This window comes from Solanum dulcamara, chromosome 4 (genome assembly GCF_947179165.1).
Source record: "Solanum dulcamara chromosome 4, daSolDulc1.2, whole genome shotgun sequence".
In the NCBI taxonomy this organism is placed as follows: Eukaryota; Viridiplantae; Streptophyta; class Magnoliopsida; order Solanales; family Solanaceae; genus Solanum; species Solanum dulcamara.
This window is the reverse complement of record NC_077240.1, coordinates 7,102,200-7,122,340: the sequence shown is the minus strand read 5'-3', so window position 1 is coordinate 7,122,340 and position 20,141 is coordinate 7,102,200. Positions and strand designations below refer to the sequence as shown.

Below are 20,141 nucleotides of genomic sequence, written 5' to 3'. Positions count from 1 at the left end.
GATTATTTATGATTAAAAAATCATTTTTTTTAAAAATATTTTATTTTATTCTCTTTAACATCATTCAAATATAAGAAATCAAGAAAATGTTGTTTTGCCTTGTTACATTCTCTCCGCTAACACTCATATTATTTTATTCTTTTTAACACCTTTTGTGCTCTTCTTCTTCAATTTTTTGATGAGTTGGAGTAATACTTTATCAAAAATATGAATCAATAGTCGAAAAATATTGTACAAAGTGAACTGCAAATATTAAGTAATAATTTGCATCTAGGTAAAAAAAATAATTAAATAAATATATATGAAGTTATTTAGATTTTAGGCCTCTAATTGAAATTTTGCTTTAGACCTCCAAATATATTGAGCCGTCCCTGACATCACACATCTCCTCTTCACATGTCCAAATATCTCAGTCTCACGTCTCTCATCTCGTCCAACATGCATCTTCTCTATGCAAATTATATGTAAGTTATGTTTTAACCAAATTATATTAGATAAACCTTTTATACGCAAGTTATATATTTTGACCAGAATTGTATATGCAAGTGGTATATAAAGTGTATATAAATGGTATATTTATTGGTTGTTTGTCCCAAACGTGAATATCGTCAGAATCGGGCGAAGCCCTAACTCGTTGGTGAAAACTATCCCGCCAATCCATCCCGCGTCTCGAAATTTGAAGCTTTCAACCTGTATCCTCATTTCTTCGTTTCCCTTCCATATCGTGACTTACAGACCTACTCCATTTCGCCGGGGACTGATTCGCTGACGACGGTGATTGTCTTAATTTTTATGGTCAGTTGGATCCTTCAGATTTCCTAACTTTGTTATTTTCAAAGCAATTTTTCTTTCAGTCTTCTATTCGAGATCTCTGTTCCAGTAATTGCTCAATTTCTGTTAACTTTCGCATCTGAAGAGTGTTATTAATGATTGGTGGAGTGTTAGTATCAATGCACCTTTTGTGGATTATCATCCATCAACATTTTCAATGTGCACATAATTTTCCTATCCTTCGTTTTTTTTTCTTGGGAGGCTTATCTCCATTTGGTTATATATATGTTTTTTGTGTGCTATATATATATATAATAATGTGTCCTCCCTCCGTTTCAATTATTTTTTGGTTTTGACTTGATACAAATTTTAATAATCTCGTGGTCTTAAACTAAAATGCGTAAAATCTATCAAAATATCTTGTGCTCTTAAATATGCCAATTAGAAAGTTGAAACTAAAGAGTTGCCCATAAAGTAAATAGATGTTCTCTTTTTGAAATGGACTAAAAAGACAAACAAATTGAAAAGGAGGGAGTAATTGTTTTCCTTAATCAGTTGGTTACAGACTCATTTTTCATGCTCCTCTCCTGGACAATTCGGTGTCGTTTACATGTTTTTATGTGTGATTTTGGTTTTGAGCTAGCTAGACCACTAGGGAAGTAGATTATGTTAATTCATGCCCCAAGGCATAACAGATGAGGCTGTGTCTTTTAGTTTATTTGCTCATGTATGTTACTTTTTCTTATTATTTTTTGTTTCTTGAAGTTTGCTGGAGCGTCTTTTTCATGCTTAAAAATTGGACGTTCTATGCAGCGGCTAATTCACCTGGAGGTTCCATGTCTAAAGATAAGCTTCCAAAAGCCAACTGGATGCAGCATGCTACTGCACATGATTATTTTTCGTGCCAAGATAAGTTCTTGAGTTCGAACATCCTTTTCTCTCTACCGACACAAAGACCTTGTGCCAGAGAAGAAATGAATGCCAGGTGTGTCAATCTATCATCATCTGATTTGTTTTCTCATAAGATTGCATATTTTTTCTACTTAAACGTTCCAAAGAAGATAACTTCTGTACATGATTGATGCATACAAAATATCAACCATCTGGTGGCTGAACTCTAAACCATGCAACTATAGTCATATTGTTTTCAGTGTTTCCAAATTTGTGTATATTCCACCAGTAGTATACATGCAAAAATTTCAGGACAAGGTCTATTGTTCTGGATGTACTTAATGCTAGCTCACAGAAAAGTTTTATTCTCAAGATAAGTAATCATGGAGAGTAATTGGCACAAACTGTAAAGCATTCTATTAAACGTACTATGATCCATCATCAGGTTATCACTCAGCAAATTCCTGGGGAATTCTTTTCCTTTTCTTTTCTTGGTACTATTGTTTATAATTTTTTTTGTACTATCTGAAATTTAGTTGTATCTGTGTTCTTTATGGTTCTTTATCAATTAAAGGATGCTTGTATTCTTATTCTATTGCTTATTGTTATTTTTACAGGTCAATGGTTTGTCAAATCAGAAGTGTAACAAAATTGGAAGCTGAAAAGGTGCATTTGGGTCTGCAAGATATTATGATCCTCCAACCATTTCATTCATGACAGCGCTTAATACATCTATTACTAATTGAGAACATATTATTATTTTTGCTTTTTATTTGTTTTACAAATTGTAGAATGGATTTATGTAGGCACTAGCTTCATGAGCACATTTTTGAGGGATCCTTGCATATATTGCTGAAGGAAATATTTATTTCTGTTTGTGTCATGCATCTTTGTTTGGTCAGCTGAAAGAATAACTTTTCAAATTGGATTCCCAATTCTTGGCAGGCTTGGAAGCTTCTAACTAGCCTTAAGTTGTCTCCCAAGAGTTACACAAGACCAGGGAAAACTCTACAACTAAGGAAAGATACCAATACTTTTTCACAACACTTTCATCACACACAAATCCCGCGTGCATCTGATGGAAACTGTGCTCCAGCAAGGTATGCAGAAAATTCTTTTCCACCACATTCAAGTGGTGTAGCAGAAACAGGGAATGTTCTGAACAGGCAGAGTGGAGTAGACACTTCAGGGGTTAACAATTCTCATGCTCGAGGCGTAGGAGAAATATCCAGCAATCATGCAATTGGTGTAAGGAAGACACAGGAGTTGTATACCACTTGTGCTGATGGAACTGAAGAAGATGACATTCTTCTGGTAATTTTTGGTGTGGCTTAAGCATATGACAGAAAAGACTTCCCACTTCCCTAGGATATATCATATTATTGGTTGTTGACTTTTGAAACTAGGAATTGCCAACTTGATCCAATTTGAATATGCTGATATTTCGGGTAAATGAGACCAAAACAAGTGAGCTTTACCTTGCTTCTTTTAAAGTAATGCCAAAACCAAAAATAGAAAAAGGAAACAAAAGGATAAAACAATCAATATTCTGCTCTAATTGCTGCTGTCTCTTTTTTACTGGTTTGTGCAGTAAAGGATGAAATGTGCATGCTAATCAATTATCTATGTTTGTCACTTCGACTATCTTCCCCTGATAATTTGTCTCTATCTGGGTTTTTTAGACAGTTAGAAAGTTATGCTATATTCCTTTTTCAGAATATAGATGTTGACCAAATAGTGGAACACTATCAGACCAACTCCACGCCACAGCCTTCTGTCTCCAGGTTTCCGTCAACTACTCCAGTTACAAATTCTCAAAGTTTGGCTGGACCTGAGGAGACAAATTTGCCACCGGAGTTGTCCTTAAACTGCAACCATGGGTTGAAGGTAATAATGTTTCTGTGCCTCAATCATGTTTGTTTCAAAGTTACTGACTTTTTTCTCAACTCTGACGGTCGATTTCTGCAATTATTACAGCTAGGACTTTGCCCTGGAGCCTTGGATCATTTACAAGAAATGAAGGACAAGCTAATTGAGATTTCAAATGATCTTCTTGACAATGTTTCCGACCTGAGTTCAGAACAGGTTGAAATGCTTCGCCAAGAACGGTATATTCTCCTATATTATTCTTTTCTATTTCTATTTTGATATTTTCTCATACCATGCCTTGTCTGTGCTGCACATTTGTTCTTCCTTGACAAAGGTTTTAGATAATATTGAAGCTTATAACTGGTTGCGTTTGCATACTATCAGGTCACAGCTGAAGCTGCAAATTCAGCACCTTGAAAAATTTCTTCAAACTGTATCAGGCAATGAAGAAAGAAAGACGTCACAGTGTTCTGCTTCCACACTGACTTCTGGCTTTCAGTATGAAACACCTTCTGCCTTTCAGTATGCGACACCTTCTTCATTCCCTTCCAGGATTAATCCTACGAGACTCGACACACAGTTTAGTGGATATAATGAGTCCAATCACTTTGACAACTGGAATGCATCATCACTTTCATTTGATGCGACTGGTGGATATGGTCTTTCAACAGCCCCAGTGGAAAGAGAACCATACATCCCAAAGTATCTTGAAGTTAACTATATTGATGGTTCAAATGACAAGAAGTGGAGTAGCCGAGATTTCCCTTGGACAAAGAAGCTTGAGGTGTGTATTTAAATGTGTGCGCAAGAATGAGATGTTTCTGGAGTTGAATTTGAACATATTTTTCATTGGCAGGCCAATAACAAAAAAGTATTCGGAAATCACTCTTTTCGTCCTAATCAAAGAGAGGTGATAAATGCAACAATGAGCGGATATGATGTATTTGTTTTAATGCCAACAGGAGGAGGCAAGAGTCTTACATATCAGGTAAGACATTCTACTTTATGGCTTTTGAGGTCTTTCCCAGTGGTGATTATAAGGTGAAGCAAATGTTATCTGCTTAAGATGCTATTATCTGGTACAATTATAAATTTAGCGGGGTTACATGGTACCAGTTTCAGAAGGTGATTAAATAACAGAAGAATCATCAACCCTTCTTAGCTATGCTCAATTCTGGGTTTATTTTGCTAAGAAGCCATCAGATTGTACAGAACTTCCTTCTTGATATCTGCCACTTTGCCAGTTGTCGATAATGGCCTTAAAGGTTGTCACATGTCATAGCATCAAGTGCTGAATTTTCTTCCATTGTAATTGCAAATGACAAAAGTATTTCTACTACCACCCAAGGTGCTCATTCCATATTTCTTACAAAAGTTGTAATTCCGCTAGCTCTTTGAGTGCTGGTATGAATGTGTAGAGCTGTTAACAAGTGACCCCTGTTTTAAATGTTTAAGCTCAGTCTTTTTTGGAGCTTGCTTGGTTGAATTTCATTGATCAAAATCGTCCGTAAAATTTTTCGTACTGCTTGGAATCAACGATTCATACAAGATTGTAACCTACCGCTTTTTAGTAAAACCATTCCTAATGAAATTGTACCTATTTCCCAAGAAAAGAATTATCAGAAAATTTACAGACTCTTAACACATACATATGTAGTTAACAGCTGAAGAACAACTATATTCACAAAGTAGAAAAGTATTTATTCAGTCTCTTTAATGATAGCCCTACAAAATGGAAAGAGGGAGGGCTAGGAGAATTGTTGAAGCCTGACGAGGATGAGAGATGCAAGATGTTTCCGTCAGTAGTGGTTTTCCTGAAACCCAGGTGATTACTGGGAGAGAAGTATACAACCATGATGAGGCTAGAGAATGTCTAGTGGAAGTCATCAGCAACAGGGGTAGGTGGGTCCCTGCCTATGAGGAGATAAAGAAGGGTAAATCCATGGAGTCATGCTGTTGGGAGTTAAACTAGGGGAGATTCTCTTTTTGACGATGATATGCCTCTCTATATGTTGAAAGGCGTACATACAAAGAAATAAAGACATGTTTGTGAAATGTTTTCTTGCCAAGCTCGGCTTGGGTATACTTGAGCTTGGCTTAGTTATCTAAAAAGCTGTTTGAGTAGATCTTTCTTCATGAATTGTTACACCTATTAAATGCATCAAGTAGAAAAGTGCATGAAAAAATGCACAATGGTTATGGAATTGAGCTTATTATTGTTAGAAACTTTTATTGTCCTTGTCGCTCCACTATTGATATTTACATTCTTCTTTCTCTTGCCATGGTAATTTGTACCCAAAATGTGGACTTTGTTAATGCTGCTATTCCAATATAACTACTTCAAAAGATAGACATTTTTGGGCGTTCCAGTTTACAGTTGTACATTTCTTATTATTCTATCCTATGTCATAGGCATATAATTTGTTTCGTCATCTGGAGATTCCATCTATTGTGTACTGGGCTTGGTATTTGAATTTTTGGCAGCTGGAACTCTCACATCCATGACCTACTTCCTGCAGCTTCCTGCTCTTATTTTTCCTGGGATTACTTTGGTCATTTCACCGCTTGTTTCGCTCATCCAGGATCAGATAATGCATTTGCTGCAGGTAATGATGGTTGAGACCATAATAACTTCATCTGCTTCTAAGAAATCTACCTTAATGCCGTGTTTTCATGGTATGTTCACATTGTAGGTTAACATACCTGCTGCTTATCTTAGTTCCAACATGGAGTGGACTGAGCAACAGGAGATACTTAGAGAGCTCAATTCAGATGGTAGCAAATACAAATTTTTATATGTTACCCCAGAGAAAGTTGCCAAGTGCGTGCTCGTAATTTCATTTGGTAACATTTGAAACTTATGTTAACTTCTCTTACTAAAGAGTCTGATATTGTTATTAGCTTGGCGATGAAACTCTTATTTTCCTTGTCCATCTCCGTTCCACTTCATAACCTTAGTAGATCTTTTAATTAACTTGTCATAATCCTACTAATACGATATGAAGACAACAATATGCAATTTGTTTTTCTAAAAAAAATAAGCAGGAAATTTCATTTTAAATTAGCACCCAGTAGGTGCAAAATATGTATGAGTGCAAAGTTAATTTCATTATAAATGCAGGGTACTCAGGAATTCTAATAAGGTATTCATCTCATGTACATTCAAGAAATTATTCCAAAAAGAGAAGATACAAGTGTTTTACTTATCAGAAAAAAGATACAAGCATCTATACTTAAGCTTATTCACAGGTCTGATCTTCTCCAGCCATGTTATTTGAAAAATAGGTAGGAATAGTGATAGACAACTTCTTGATTTCTGTGAGAAATATTGGAGAAGAATATTAGTGAATTCTGTTTCTACATTATTACATTTAGACTTTATTTATAGACACTACATTAGACTCCTTTTCCAACCAGGCCACTACATTACAATCATTTTTCAAGTATGATTCTATATACTATTCCTATTCTAAGTGGAATTGTATATACTATTCTTGTTCGTAGCCTATTCTAACACTCCCCCCAAGCTGGTGCATACAAGTCATATATACCTAATTTATTACAGATGCAATTAATATGAGGTCAGTTAATCACTCGACTTCACAAATTTTGTAGCAATGCGTCCTGAGAGTATCTTTTCTCTTATAAAGTGAAAGTCAATCTCAATATGCTTATTTCTCTCATCAAATACTAGATTTTATGTAGAATGTCGATAAAACACAGAATGATCAGCTCCATTACGAGTCATGCCAAACTCTTGAATTATTGTGTTGAACTTTCCAAACCAAGCTCGAGAAGACTATTTCAGACCATAGAGTGAACTGTGCAATCGACACACAAGACTACTAGACTCTCCCTGAGTAACAAATCTAGGTGGTTGCTCCATATAAACTTCTTCCTCGAGATCATTGTGGAGAAAAACATTCTTAATGTCCAACTGATTTAAAGGCCCATCGCGAACGACAACAATAGATAGATAAAGGTGGACAAATGCTATTTTAGCCACTGGAGAGAAAGTAACACTATAATCTAGCCCAAATATCTGAGTATACCTTTTTTTCCGCAAAAGTAAATCTGAAACAAGGAGAAAAAATTGTTGGAAACCTTAGATATACCAGAAACAATGCAATGGTCGTTAGAAAGTGCTCTAAAATATATAGATCGTCTCAAAATCAAGAGACTAGTCGATATTGAACAAGAAAGTCGTTGAAAAACTGGCTAGATAGTCTCATGCACTGATGCGGTTATTGGAACCCTAGATCTACTGGCTCATGAAGGATCTGTGATTGGCGATGCTGGTTGGGCTTTGGTTGTCGGACCTTGAGGTGGTGTTGGATTTTGCACAACATTTGACAAAAATTGAAACTATGTAAGTCACATCGGAGGAGTCACTGGAAAGACGCACGAAACTACACAAATTAGATATGAGAATGTAGTCCAAAAAGATGCACGGTGCTTCGCAAATCAGATACGAGAAAGTCGTCACCGGAAAGATGCAAGGTGCTACACAAATTAGATATGAGAAAGTAGTCACTGGAAAAGATGAACAGTGCTACGCAAATCGGATATGAGAAAGTAGTCACCAAAAAAATGGCTACTTTCTTTGTCTCGGATGCTTCTCAAATTAGTCTTTCTATTCTCTACCAAGATCGTAGAGGCTTTGATACCATGTGAGAAATATTCGAGAAGAATATTATTGAAATGTGAATCTACATTATTACATTGAGACCCTATTTAGACACTATATTAGACTCCTTTTCCAATTAGGACACTACATTATTATCATTTTCCAAGAAGGATTCTATATACTATTCCTATTTTAAGTGGGATTGTATATACTATTCTTGTTGCTATTCCTATTCTAACAATTTCTTTATCTACCTTTCTGCCTGGCCAATGCCAATCAGCTCTTGACATCACCTGTTTTTTGTCCAGAACAGGTTCAGAAACATTTTCCAACTTGCAGTGTAACAGAAGATGATTCATGTCCTCTGTTCTTTTTCGCACATGAGGATACTGATGCAGAATTATCCTTAGGTATATCAGTTAGCATCTCCTAATCAGTTCCACAAACATGGGTGTGAATTTGCATATAAATTTTAGTTGATGTATTTCCTCTGGCAGTGACCACAGTGGAACCTTGAATTCAATTCTTTGGGCATCCAATGTTAGTCATCCAACATAGACCCTACTTAACTGGAAGCCTCTTGCTTAGTCCTCTCTGAGTGGGAAAAGTAACCCTCTGGACTACCATTTATTAGCAGCGAGAACTAGATGGTTATGATGCAGAACCTGATCCATTTTTACAATTTTTTTGAAGGTCATGGACTTCAAGTCAAGTTTACCTAACAGAAAAGGATAGCCTCTCTTCATCGTCCAATTGAGACTTCAGTTGCAATCTGAGCAGCATTTAATAATGTAAATATAGAGAAAATAGACATGAAGCAGTCTATGTGGTGATCCCTGCTGGATGAGAATATTTTTAACCTTTGCAAAATATTTGGTGATCCAGGTAGACTGTCAAACTGATATCCTTAGGGTTTTCAGAAGTCTACTGCTGCTCTTCTCTCAAGTACCAAAGTCCTCTAGCTAATACTTTTCTAATCTCATTTTATTGTTCTTCAGGAATCCATAAGTAAAAGTTTCAGCTTCCTCAGAAATTATAAACAGTATCCAATTTCCATGGAATATTAATTGTGGATCATAAAGCAGGCTTCATTTGCTCTGCTATCTGTTATTCTGGTGAGACTATGAAATAGTGAGGTGCTAGCAGGAAAAGTAAGTTCCTTACTAGAGGCACATCGTGTGACCAGAAGAACTTGAAACCTTTCTGAAGCTGTGATGTATAGGCTGCTATGAATGAATTGGGATTGCTCAATCTGTAATTACTATAACTTGGATAGTGCTACTTCTTGAAACTTCGCCTTGCTCCTTTGGACAAGGTTCTACTTCAGCAATTTAATTGCCCTACCCACAAGAGTTATTTGTTTGGGAACCATCCAGATGAAGGGGACTATATTTCACGTTAGACTAAGTGCAACATTGTGCAGAGTGACCACTGCCTCAGGCCCTTAAAGCCAACCTTTTAGTCCCTTGATTCATTGTTCCTGTAATTGATAGAGCCTCAACAGTGAAATTAGGTTTTTGGCTTTGCAATAATGACATGATTTAATACCTAGCTAAATACGTTGTTTGGTGTAAAAATGAATAGTTCTTTAAGTTTTCCTTGGCTATCAAAAGGTCAACCTTCTAAAGTCACGCTAAAGAAAATTTATACTGTTTCTAGTAATTTTTCTGCAGGGTCCTAGGGAACATAAAGTGGGTTCCTTACTGCACAAAATGTATCCTTATATCAAACTATATTTTGTAATACTCAAAGATTACTGGTATGGTATTGCAGAAGTGATGTTCTATTGAGACACTTGGAAAGTCTACATACCCGTGAATCACTTGCTAGAATTGTTATTGATGAAGCACATTGCGTAAGCCAATGGGGACATGATTTCAGGCCTGATTATCAGGTAATGTCTTTGAAAGCATTTTTCGTGCTGTCATATTTGTTGGGGTACTTTTGATGGATGCTAAACATTTTAGTTGTCATCCAGGGTCTAGGAATCCTGAAGCAAAAGTTCCCAACTGTGCCTGTTCTGGCCTTGACTGCTACTGCTACAATAAGTGTCAAGGAAGATGTTGTTCAGGCTCTTGGTCTTGCCAACTGCATTATTTTCCGACAAAGCTTTAATCGTCCAAATTTAAGGTGATTAAATGATTCTGAAAGTGTAGTGGTACCTTAACACTTTTGGCTTTACACATATATGATTGTGGAAATTTGTCGATGTTGCAGATATACTGTTATCCTAAAGACAAAGAAGTGTTTGGAAGACATTGGCAGCTTTATACAGAATAATCATTATGATCAATGCGGGATAATTTATTGTCTTTCTAGAATGGATTGTGAGAGAGTAGCAGAAAAGCTGCAGGTTTGTCACCTTTATAAAGCCATCTATTTCTTTCTTGCTTGCTTTATTGTTGGTTTCCTAGCGAAAACTTTCTTAATACATAATATAATGCATGATGTAAACAAGATGATGTTTGTATTCATTTCTCTTATGATGAGGGGATAATTATGAACTAGTTTGAGTGGTTGCTTGTTAGTATCTAGATATCAATTTATGAAATCTCTTCTTCCTCTAAAAGCTTCTTCTTTCGTGATTGTATTTCTTTGATTTTGCATCTACAATTGTAGAATGTTTTTGTCTTTTCTTGAATTAGTTTTAAAAATGATGATTATAAATTAGAAATCTGTCACTGTGGCTCTAATATTCAGGTACTTTAAACTTCTAGCAATGAGTAAGGGCTGTCTGGAGTAATTTGTTTTTTACAGTATCTATTTCATTTCTACATAAACAGAAAGTGCTTTGTCAAATACATAGCCAGCAACCTTTATTCCTTATAGAACATTATGTTCAAGGAGATTGTGGCTGTTTGATTGAATTATGTATAAAATTCACCACTGTTTTTTCTAAAAGCTAGATAGATGATGACTAACAAAGATCCTTTTCACTTTCTCTTTTCTTGTCTAGTTCAGATAATTCTTTTTTGGAGTTTATAGTTGTCTAATGGGAATGTTTAATTTGCAGGAATACGGACATAAAGCAGCATTTTATCATGGCAGCATGGATGGTGCTCAACGAGCTAACATCCAGAAGCAGTGGAGCAAAGATGAGATCAATATTATATGTGCAACTATTGCATTTGGAATGGGTATGATTGAGACTTTAGTGGTGTTTTCAAACTGATGTGATGTTAACTAATCAGTGTTAACATGATGACTGCAGGTATCAACAAGCCAAATGTTCGTTTTGTCATTCATCATTCTTTGCCAAAATCTATTGAAGGGTACCATCAGGTGGTTGCTAAAACTTATTTCTCGTTCTTTCTTTTAAACTACTCTGAAAAACTAGTGTGTTAAATTCAGTTCAATGGAGTATAAAATTGACTTTGCTGTTATTGTTCAATAGGAGTGTGGTCGTGCTGGTAGAGATGGTCTACCTTCCTCTTGTGTTTTGTACTACAGTTATAGTGATTATGTGAGTCTCTGTCCCAATACGTTTCTTGTTTCTGTTAGCGAAGTATTATATGAGTGTTGATCTCCTCTACTTCTTTATTTCCTGTTAAACATCTTCATTTTTTTTTTGATAAATGTCAATAGATAAGAGTCAAGCATATGATCAGTCAAGGCTCCGTAGAGCAGAGTCCCTTTGGGTCAGGATATGGTCGTTCAAATGTGGCAGCTTCAGGGAGGAACCTTGAGACAAACGTGGAAAATCTTCTAAGAATGGCATGTGATTGTTCATAAGTCACTGAGATCTTCACTGTTGTAATGTTAGTTTGCTCAAGTCTTTCAACACTTTTTTCAGGTCAGTTACTGTGAGAATGAAGTTGATTGTCGTCGTCTCCTTCAGCTTATTCACTTTGGAGAGAAATTCGAATCTACCAACTGCAGAAAAACATGTGATAATTGCTGCAAGATTCAGAACTCTATTGAGAAAGACGTCACTGATGTTGCAAAGCAATTAGTAGGGAAAAAATTCGTTTGTTCAATTCTGTATTTGACAGAAGACATTCACTTCCTTGTAACACACTAGACTGTTGCTGGTTTTAGTAAACATTGATATCTTGCTTGCCATGTCAGGTTGAATTGGTGAAGATGACAGGACAAAAGTTCTCGTCAGCCCATGTTTTGGAAGTCTACAGGGGCTCCTTGAGTCAATATGTATGTCCTGGCTTTTAACTTCTCATTTATTATCTTTTTTTTTCTCATTGGCTAATATGGTCCCCTTTACTATTATGTACAATATAGGTGAAGAAACACAGACATGAGTCCTTGCGGCTGCATGGAGCTGGAAAGCATCTAGCCAAGGGTGAAGCATCCCGTGTGCTACGTCATCTTGTTACTGAAGATATTCTTGTGGAGGATGTTAAAAAGAGTGACCTTTATGGATCCGTTTCATCAGTCCTAAAGGTGATTTACTGAAGATAGAATAGAGACAAAAACAGCCTTTCACATATCATATGTAAAAAAATTAGTCTTTATTTATCTCCAGTATTCATCTTTTAAATTTCAAACATTTGAGGGTTTACTAAGAAACTGAAAATGTTATCTTTATTCAGGTGAATGAATCAAAGGCCTACAATCTATTTGCTGGTGGTCAGACTGTGAGATTAAGGTTCACTTCCGTTCTTGTTGCTTACGTTTAGCTTGTGATCTATTTCTTGTTACTGGATGTGACCAAGTTCTTTTCACATTTCTTACTATTTACTATTTTGAAGTAATTGAGTAATCAGAAACATGCTTATCAGAATGATTAAAGATGTGCTCTTTGAGCTTGAATTTTTTTTTTCTTTCTCCCAGACTTCCAAATTTGGTTAAACTGTGGCCAGGAACAATAGCATTCTGTTTTCCAATCTTTATGTTGTGTTTTCTGAGAACTCCAATTAGGGATGTGGTTCATGCATGACTTACCATATGAATCTTCTTTTTCCATGTAGTTGCTCCGGCCTAATACATATGATTCAACTTGGGGATGTCAGATTTCCACGACATTCAACATTCTAATTCATTTAACACTTCAATTTTTATACTTTGATATATTGTTTCATATGAAGTAACTTTTAAACCACAAGTTAAATTAATATCTTAAACTCCTTGCTGTGTAGATGGTGTCATATTCAATGGGAGAGAAAGGGTATATATTTCAAGGGCTTAAAATGTAGGACATCCCTATACTATTTCATGGGCTAAAAATGTACTCCCTCTGTTTCAATTTATTTGTCTTGCTTTTCTTTTTAGTCCATTTCAAAAAGAATGTCTTTTTCGTTTTTTGGCAACTCTTTAATTCTAACTTTCCACATGGCATGTTTAAGGCCACAATTTAAAAGGCATTTTGGTACATTTGACATGTCTTTAATTTAAGAACACAAGATTCAAAAGTCTTCTTACTTTCTTAAACTTCATGCCAAGTGAAAATAGGACAAACAAATTGAAACGGAGGGAGTAGTACATCCCACTTTGTGTGTTGGCGCCCTCACCATCCGAGGCTAAGAGCTTTTCTGAAGTGTAGAATAAGATCAATCAATGGGTCTTTGACATATCATATCAATGCTATTCATTGAAATTCTCTTAATTTAGTGCAAACCAAATATCTACTAATTGCCAAAATAAAGATGGCTTCCGGTTATTGAAATCATTCTAGTTTATCTTATTTTATAATCAAGATTAACTTATTCATGTCCGTCTTGGTTTCTCTTTTTACCTGCTCGATCTGTGATACAATTTAGTTTTTTGGTGATTGACTATCACGAGTCCAGTTAATGTATGTAAGTATAATAACAGCTAGATTGTGGGAAAATTGTCTTTTTCTATGTTCTGCCACATGCCATGTGTAGTCCCGTGTCTGATTTTTTGCTTCTGGAGTGGCGAAATTTTGGCAAACATGTTACTACTAATCATATTTTTTTTGTACTATTATAAGTTTGAAAGAGAAATCATTAGATGACCCATCAAATAATCTAAACATAAAGTAGAACAATCAGTCTCTAAAGGGTGCTGCTTTCTATGAGTACTTGTATAGTAAGCAACTAAACCAAATATCTTCATCTGCTCCTGATCAAATTGTCACATGCAACATACAACGGAGTATGATCTACTTGATGTTATTACAGGCTCCCTTCATTTGTGAAGGCATCTAAACTGAGTAAATCTGAAGCCACTCAAGCAAAAGGTTCACTAACATCAGGAAAGCAGAGTCCTCCAAGGACAGACCCTTCTGCTGTACCTCAATCTACATTTGATCCAGTACGTTCACATTACACATGACTATCCAAGCACCTTGTTGTAGGTGTGCTTTCCTTATCAATAAGTTTTTGTGCCACTGCTTATTCTTTTTGTTTATTTTAGTTCCTTTCAGCGAAACTGTATTCAGCTCTGCGGAAACTTCGTACTAATATCGTTAGGGAATCTGGAGACGGTGTCATGGCTCACCATATATTTGGGTAAGTGCTGTTTTAATCTCTTTTACTTTCCTCTCTTTTCCTTTTTTCTAATAGAACATAAGCATTTTCTTGTTGCTACTATTTCACTTGGGCAATGGTGTTGAACTTAAGTCCACTTTTGAATTTCTCCCGGCTTTTAAAAGATGTGATATACAAGTCAGCACTGTTGTTTCGTTGCCTTACAATTTGGTTCTCTAGAACCATGGTACTTCCTCTTGTTCATATTAAGTGAATTTTTCAAAGTTCAAGAGAAATGTTGGAACATTTTTCCATATTCACCCTTCCTTTTAATGAGGTTCTTAACTAATTTTTATTTTTCTAGGAGAATAGTTTAGGAATAATCAAAAGGGTAACAGTGGAAAGTAGCTTTCAATTTTTGTCCTTAAATGTTTTTCTTAAGGGTGTGCCATACACCTATAATTCATTTGATATGGACTAGAAGGAGTAGTATATAAAAAGTTGATCAAAGAATCACATGATATTCAGAATCCATTCAAAATGATTGCTTTTGATTGGCATATTGTGCCATGGAAAAAAATCTGGTAGAAAATGTTCTGTATTCTTAAAGTTGGCATATATGCATTCTATGCTAAAGCCCTTTGCTATTAGTGCAAGAAATCATTACTAAAATCAGAAAGAGAGGAAAGCCACCAAATCTAGTTATAAAACTGGATATGATGAAAGCTTATGACAGGGTAGAATGGATATTCATGACTAAGGTATTAAGAAGAATAGGTTTTGGGGAAAGGGTTATTGATATGGTGTTCAGACTAATCAGTAACAATTGATACTCGATTCTACTTAATGGACAACCAAAGGGATTCTTTCAAATCATCTAAAGGACTTAAATAGGGTGATCCTCTCTCACCTACCCTGTTTATATTGGCAACTGAAGTTTTGTCTAGATCCCTAAATGCTTTTATGGAGAAGGACTTTAAGAGGTTTGGAATGCCAAGAGGTAGTCTTAAAGTGAATCATTTAGCATTTGCAAATGATATGATTATAATGTGCAAGACAGAAGTGAGAACAATGCAGATGATTACAGATACTTTGAAGAGATATAAAGATACTTCTGGACATAAATAAACAAGGAGAATAGTGCTATTTATATGCATCATTCTGTAGCAGACGGAGAAGCAGTGATAGCTGAGGTAGCAACAGGAATCCTAAGAAAGGAATTCCCTTTCACTTACTTGGGATGCCCTATGTTCTATAAAAGGAAGCAGAAAGAATATTATCAGCAGATTTTACAAAGAATTGGTTCAAAAATTCAGGCATGGAAAGGAAAATTACTATCCTATGGAGGAAAAGCTATTCTAATAAAACATGTGCTCCAAAACACTCCAATTCACTGCCTGTCAGTCATGAATCCTCCCATGAATGTACTGAATCAAGCTCAAAAAATGATGGCACAATTTTTTTGGAGCAGTTGTGTTGGAGAGAGAGAAAGACATTGGACAAAGTGGAGCAATTTATGCTTGCCAGAGAAGGAAGGGGGACTAGGATTCAAACTAATGGAAGATGTATCAATGGCCTATTTTGTAATCTATGGTGGAATTTTCGAACAAAGCCATCACTATGGAGTGAGTCTACGAGGAATAAGTATTGTCGAAAGGAGCATGCAAATGAAGTGGTGCGGAGAATAGGAAATAGAGGATCACAAGTGTGGAAGAAAATGCTACAGGCCAGAGATCTTACTGAGCATCAAATCTTTTGGCTATTAAGAAAGGGATCAGCATCAGTGTGTCATGATAATTGGACGAAAATGGGGAACTTGTACACCATTACAGGAGAAGTATGAATGGGAAGACAATTACAAAAGAGTTGATGAATTAGTAAAGAGAAAAAATTGGGACATACAAGTTTTGGATGCTATACTGCCACAGGAGCTAGTAGAGTATATTAGTCATAATATTCAACCTCTTGGACAAATGATTGAGTTAGATAAGTTAGTGTGGATGATGGACAATAAAGGAACTTTTTATGTGAAATCAGCTTGGCAGTATATAAGGCATAAAGAAGGAGAAAACAAAATTTACAAGTGGATCTGGACAAAAGGCATCCCTTTTAAAGTGGCACTTACAATGTGGAGGTTATGGAAATTTAAACTACCTGTAGATGACAGACTGAGAAGATGGGGACTGGAAGGTCCATCTAGGTGCTGGTGTTGTGAAAAACCTACTCAGGAGACACTTGCTCATGTGTTCCTGAGATCATTTTTAGCTAACAGGACTTGGTCCTATTTTTGTTCTTTTGCAGGTTTTAACATTGAAGGACTGCACTTGAGGGAAGTGATAATGCTATAGTGGGAGACAGATGTTAAAAAGCGAATGAGACTATACTATAGAGCTATCCCTAGCTTTATAATATGAGAACTTTGGAGAAGGAGGAATAGAATGAAGCATGAGGGAAAGAAGACATCAATTCAGAGAGTTATTCATAATATTACTAGGAACATTTTCATGATGGTACAAATGAGGCCTAATATGAAATGTCCTAGTAATTGGCCAGATATGATTAAAGAATTGAAAGGTTACAGTCCCAAGTTGAAGGTAACAAGAGTATTGTGGGATTTCCCCCAGTAGACTGGCTAAAATACAATACAGATGGAGTTTCGAGGGAAAATCCAGGTATAAGCTCCTATGTCTTTTGTCTGAGGAATGAAAAAGGGGATTTACTATATGCAGAGGGAGTTACTATTGAAAACACCACTAACACTATAGCAGAGGCGAAGGCGATTTTAGAAGCATGTAAACATAGCAGGCAGAAACAGACTCTATGCTATTGTACAAAATTTTAAAAGAAAAATGGTCATGTTCTTGGATAATCACAGAGATGGTGACAAATATCAAAACAGCCTTACAAGACAAACGACATACATTCCAGCACATTCTCAGGGAAGGAAATCAACTAGCAGACTACTTGGCAAATATTGCAATCAATAAAGGAGGGTGCAACTACCAAGATTTCAGTAGTTTGGAAGTAGCAGGGAGAAAGATCATTAACAGTGATAAACTAAAATGTCCCTATTTAAGAGTAACTCCAGCAAAGGGATTGAGGGGACAAGGAGTTTCAAAGTGTTAGGTGTTTTGTTTTTGGTTGTTTGTTTATTTCTTTCCTAGTCGATTAGGCCATGTAGGGAATGAACTTTGCTCGAGGTGGTATAAGGTGGTGTTTATACTCATTACTTCATCAATAAAATACCAAAATTTAACCAAAAAAAAACTTTGCATTCAGGCGACCTACGTTGCATATTTGCACAACCTATTCTAACTTATCAAAAGAGGAGAGTAACCAACAACAGATATGAATTATTTACAGGTTATTCTGGACTCTATTTCTCTTTAAAGTTGAACATTCTAGTGTAATATAATTTTCTTAGACTTTTGTATTCAGGTTTGGGTACAATAGACCCTTGTGGTCAGGCCCTTCCCCGGACCCCGCGCATAGCGGGAGCTTTAGTGCACCGGGCTGTCCTTTTTTCTCATCTATATGATACTTCATTTGAATATCCTTCAGTTCTGGAGGATACAAAGGGAAACAAATTTGACACTTTGTAGATCGTAGAAATGTATGCGTTATTGTAGACTAAAGTTAAGCTGTTTGACATGCCATTTTGTACTTTTCTTCTTTCCTGTTGTCAGGAGCTGATAAAATTATTCTCCTTTTTGTTAATTTTCTAGAGATGATACCCTGCAGCATATTGGCCAGAAAGTACCTAGAACTATAAATGAGCTACTTGACATCAATGGCATTGGCAAGTAAGTTAGAGAACAAGTTAGACAATTTTTTCACCCTTAGTTCCTCTTGTTTAATGAGCTTGATGGTGCAATTTAGGGTAAAAATCACCAAGTACGGGGATAGAGTGTTGGAAACCATTGAGGCTACCATCAGGGATCACTGTAAGTCAGGTAAGACGAATAGCAGTGGCAATGACAGTACTGATTCAGGTAAAAAGAGGAGAAATTCCATCAACATACAAAACGGAAATTCCAAAGATGAAGAGTACTTCACTGAAAGCACTGGATGTACAAAGAAAAGGGTGTTGGAGAAGCAGAACAAACATGCTGAGGTTATTGACTATAAGGACCTCGGATATTTTGATGAATGTATGGACGGTGACCTTGATTTCGACGAGACTATGATGCCTTAGTGAATGCTTCCTATTTCAAAATTTGATCAGAATGGAAGACGCATTCCATGATCAACACCAGGTAGTATGTTCGGAGTTAGCATCACAGTTTACATGAATGAAAAGTTTATGATCACCATACTGTTTTTATTAATTTGGGTGAAATGTATCGTTTAACAAAGCTGCTGGAACAAGGCTAAAGTTCCAGCTACTATGAGATGCTAAATTAATCTTGCTGTGATTTGTCGTAGTGTATATAATAATTCTCTTTTCTCTATATTAGTTGATTGCTAAATTTCTAATTGGATTCATCAGGTCTTTCTGAATTCTGCTTTGTAGCTAAATGGCTTTTAACTTTAATAATTTGTTCTTTATCAAAGCTTTTTTAATGTTTATGTTGGCCAGTTGGCTTGTGTAAAGTATGAATTTTATTTTGTTAAATATATTCAAAGAATTGAAATCACAAATTCACAATCTTTGTAAGGTTGGTCATGAAAAATAAATGGTAGTAAATCAGTAGGATGGGACTAACATCGCCACACCTTTTACTCAAAACTAGCTTGTAGGATCTTTTGAATGGGCGAATTGCTCGCGAGCACACGTTTGAAGATATTCAAATTCATACGTATTGTATTTCTACCAGATTACTGCTCAGTTTCAACTTATTTGTTCTAATTTTTTTTTAGGTTGTTTAAGAAACATGTATCTCTTTGTTTTTTGGTGATTATTTAATTTTAACTTTTTATATAATATGTTTAAGATCCTTGGAAACAGCCTCTGGCAGAAATGCAAGGTAAGGCTGCGTACAACAGACCCTTGTGGTCGGGCCCTTCCCCGGACCCTGCGCATAGTGGGAGCTTAAGTGCACCGGGCTGCCCTTATATAATATGTTTAAGATCTTAAGATTAAAGCACATTTTGATACATTACACATCTATAGTTTAAGACTATAAGATTCTCATCTATTTTTACTTTTTAAAATTTTGTATTAAATCAAAACTAGACAAACAAATAAAATTAGATGGAGTATTATTTACTTCCTTAGTATATTTGATTACCCTTCGAATGATATCAGAAGTGAGAAAAATTACCCTTAAAAAGAACCTAGGTAATCTTTGGGATCACGATATTAGTGTATTTTTTTAATTAATCGATTCCAAATTTCAAGAATAGGTATTTCCTCTGTTTCAATTTACTTATCTGATTTTGATTTGAAAGTAAAAAAAGACTTTAATTTTATAATTTTAAACTAAAATATGTAGAATAGGCAAAACTATTTTTTAATTTTTTAATTTAAATATTATAGTGAAAAGTTAGAGTTAAAAATTATTAGAAAAAAAGAGAGATATTTAAAATAAATAAGACTAATAAATCGAAACAACTGAGGAAAAGTAGATATTTCTGTACACGAGAGAGACCTGCAA

General features: G+C 35.6%; 1 protein-coding gene across 3 annotated transcripts; it reads left to right on the top strand.

The window, feature by feature from the left end:
- Window positions 1-594: 594 nt before the first annotated feature.
- Window positions 595-19,023, top strand: LOC129885858 (ATP-dependent DNA helicase Q-like 4A). 3 transcript variants are annotated; one of them, XM_055960320.1, is made up of 26 exons: window positions 595-795; window positions 1,537-1,756; window positions 2,280-2,328; window positions 2,608-2,976; window positions 3,379-3,549; window positions 3,640-3,770; window positions 3,916-4,315; window positions 4,388-4,519; window positions 6,051-6,137; window positions 6,225-6,375; window positions 6,653-6,674; window positions 9,932-10,052; window positions 10,137-10,288; window positions 10,376-10,511; window positions 11,172-11,295; window positions 11,370-11,440; window positions 11,553-11,621; window positions 11,744-11,872; window positions 11,952-12,110; window positions 12,227-12,307; window positions 12,395-12,556; window positions 12,706-12,761; window positions 14,257-14,389; window positions 14,492-14,586; window positions 18,270-18,347; window positions 18,424-19,023. In XM_055960320.1, exons 2-26 carry the CDS (start codon window positions 1,557-1,559, stop codon window positions 18,737-18,739), a joined length of 3,594 nt encoding a protein of 1,197 aa, XP_055816295.1. In that variant the 5' UTR covers window positions 595-795; window positions 1,537-1,556; the 3' UTR covers window positions 18,740-19,023. The 3 variants fall into 3 exon arrangements, with proteins under 3 accessions (XP_055816295.1, XP_055816297.1, XP_055816296.1); XM_055960322.1 differs by having other exon boundaries at window positions 596-795; window positions 1,585-1,756; XM_055960321.1 differs by lacking the exon at window positions 6,653-6,674 and having other exon boundaries at window positions 596-795; window positions 6,225-6,352.
- The last annotated feature ends 1,118 nt before the right edge of the window (window positions 19,024-20,141 follow it).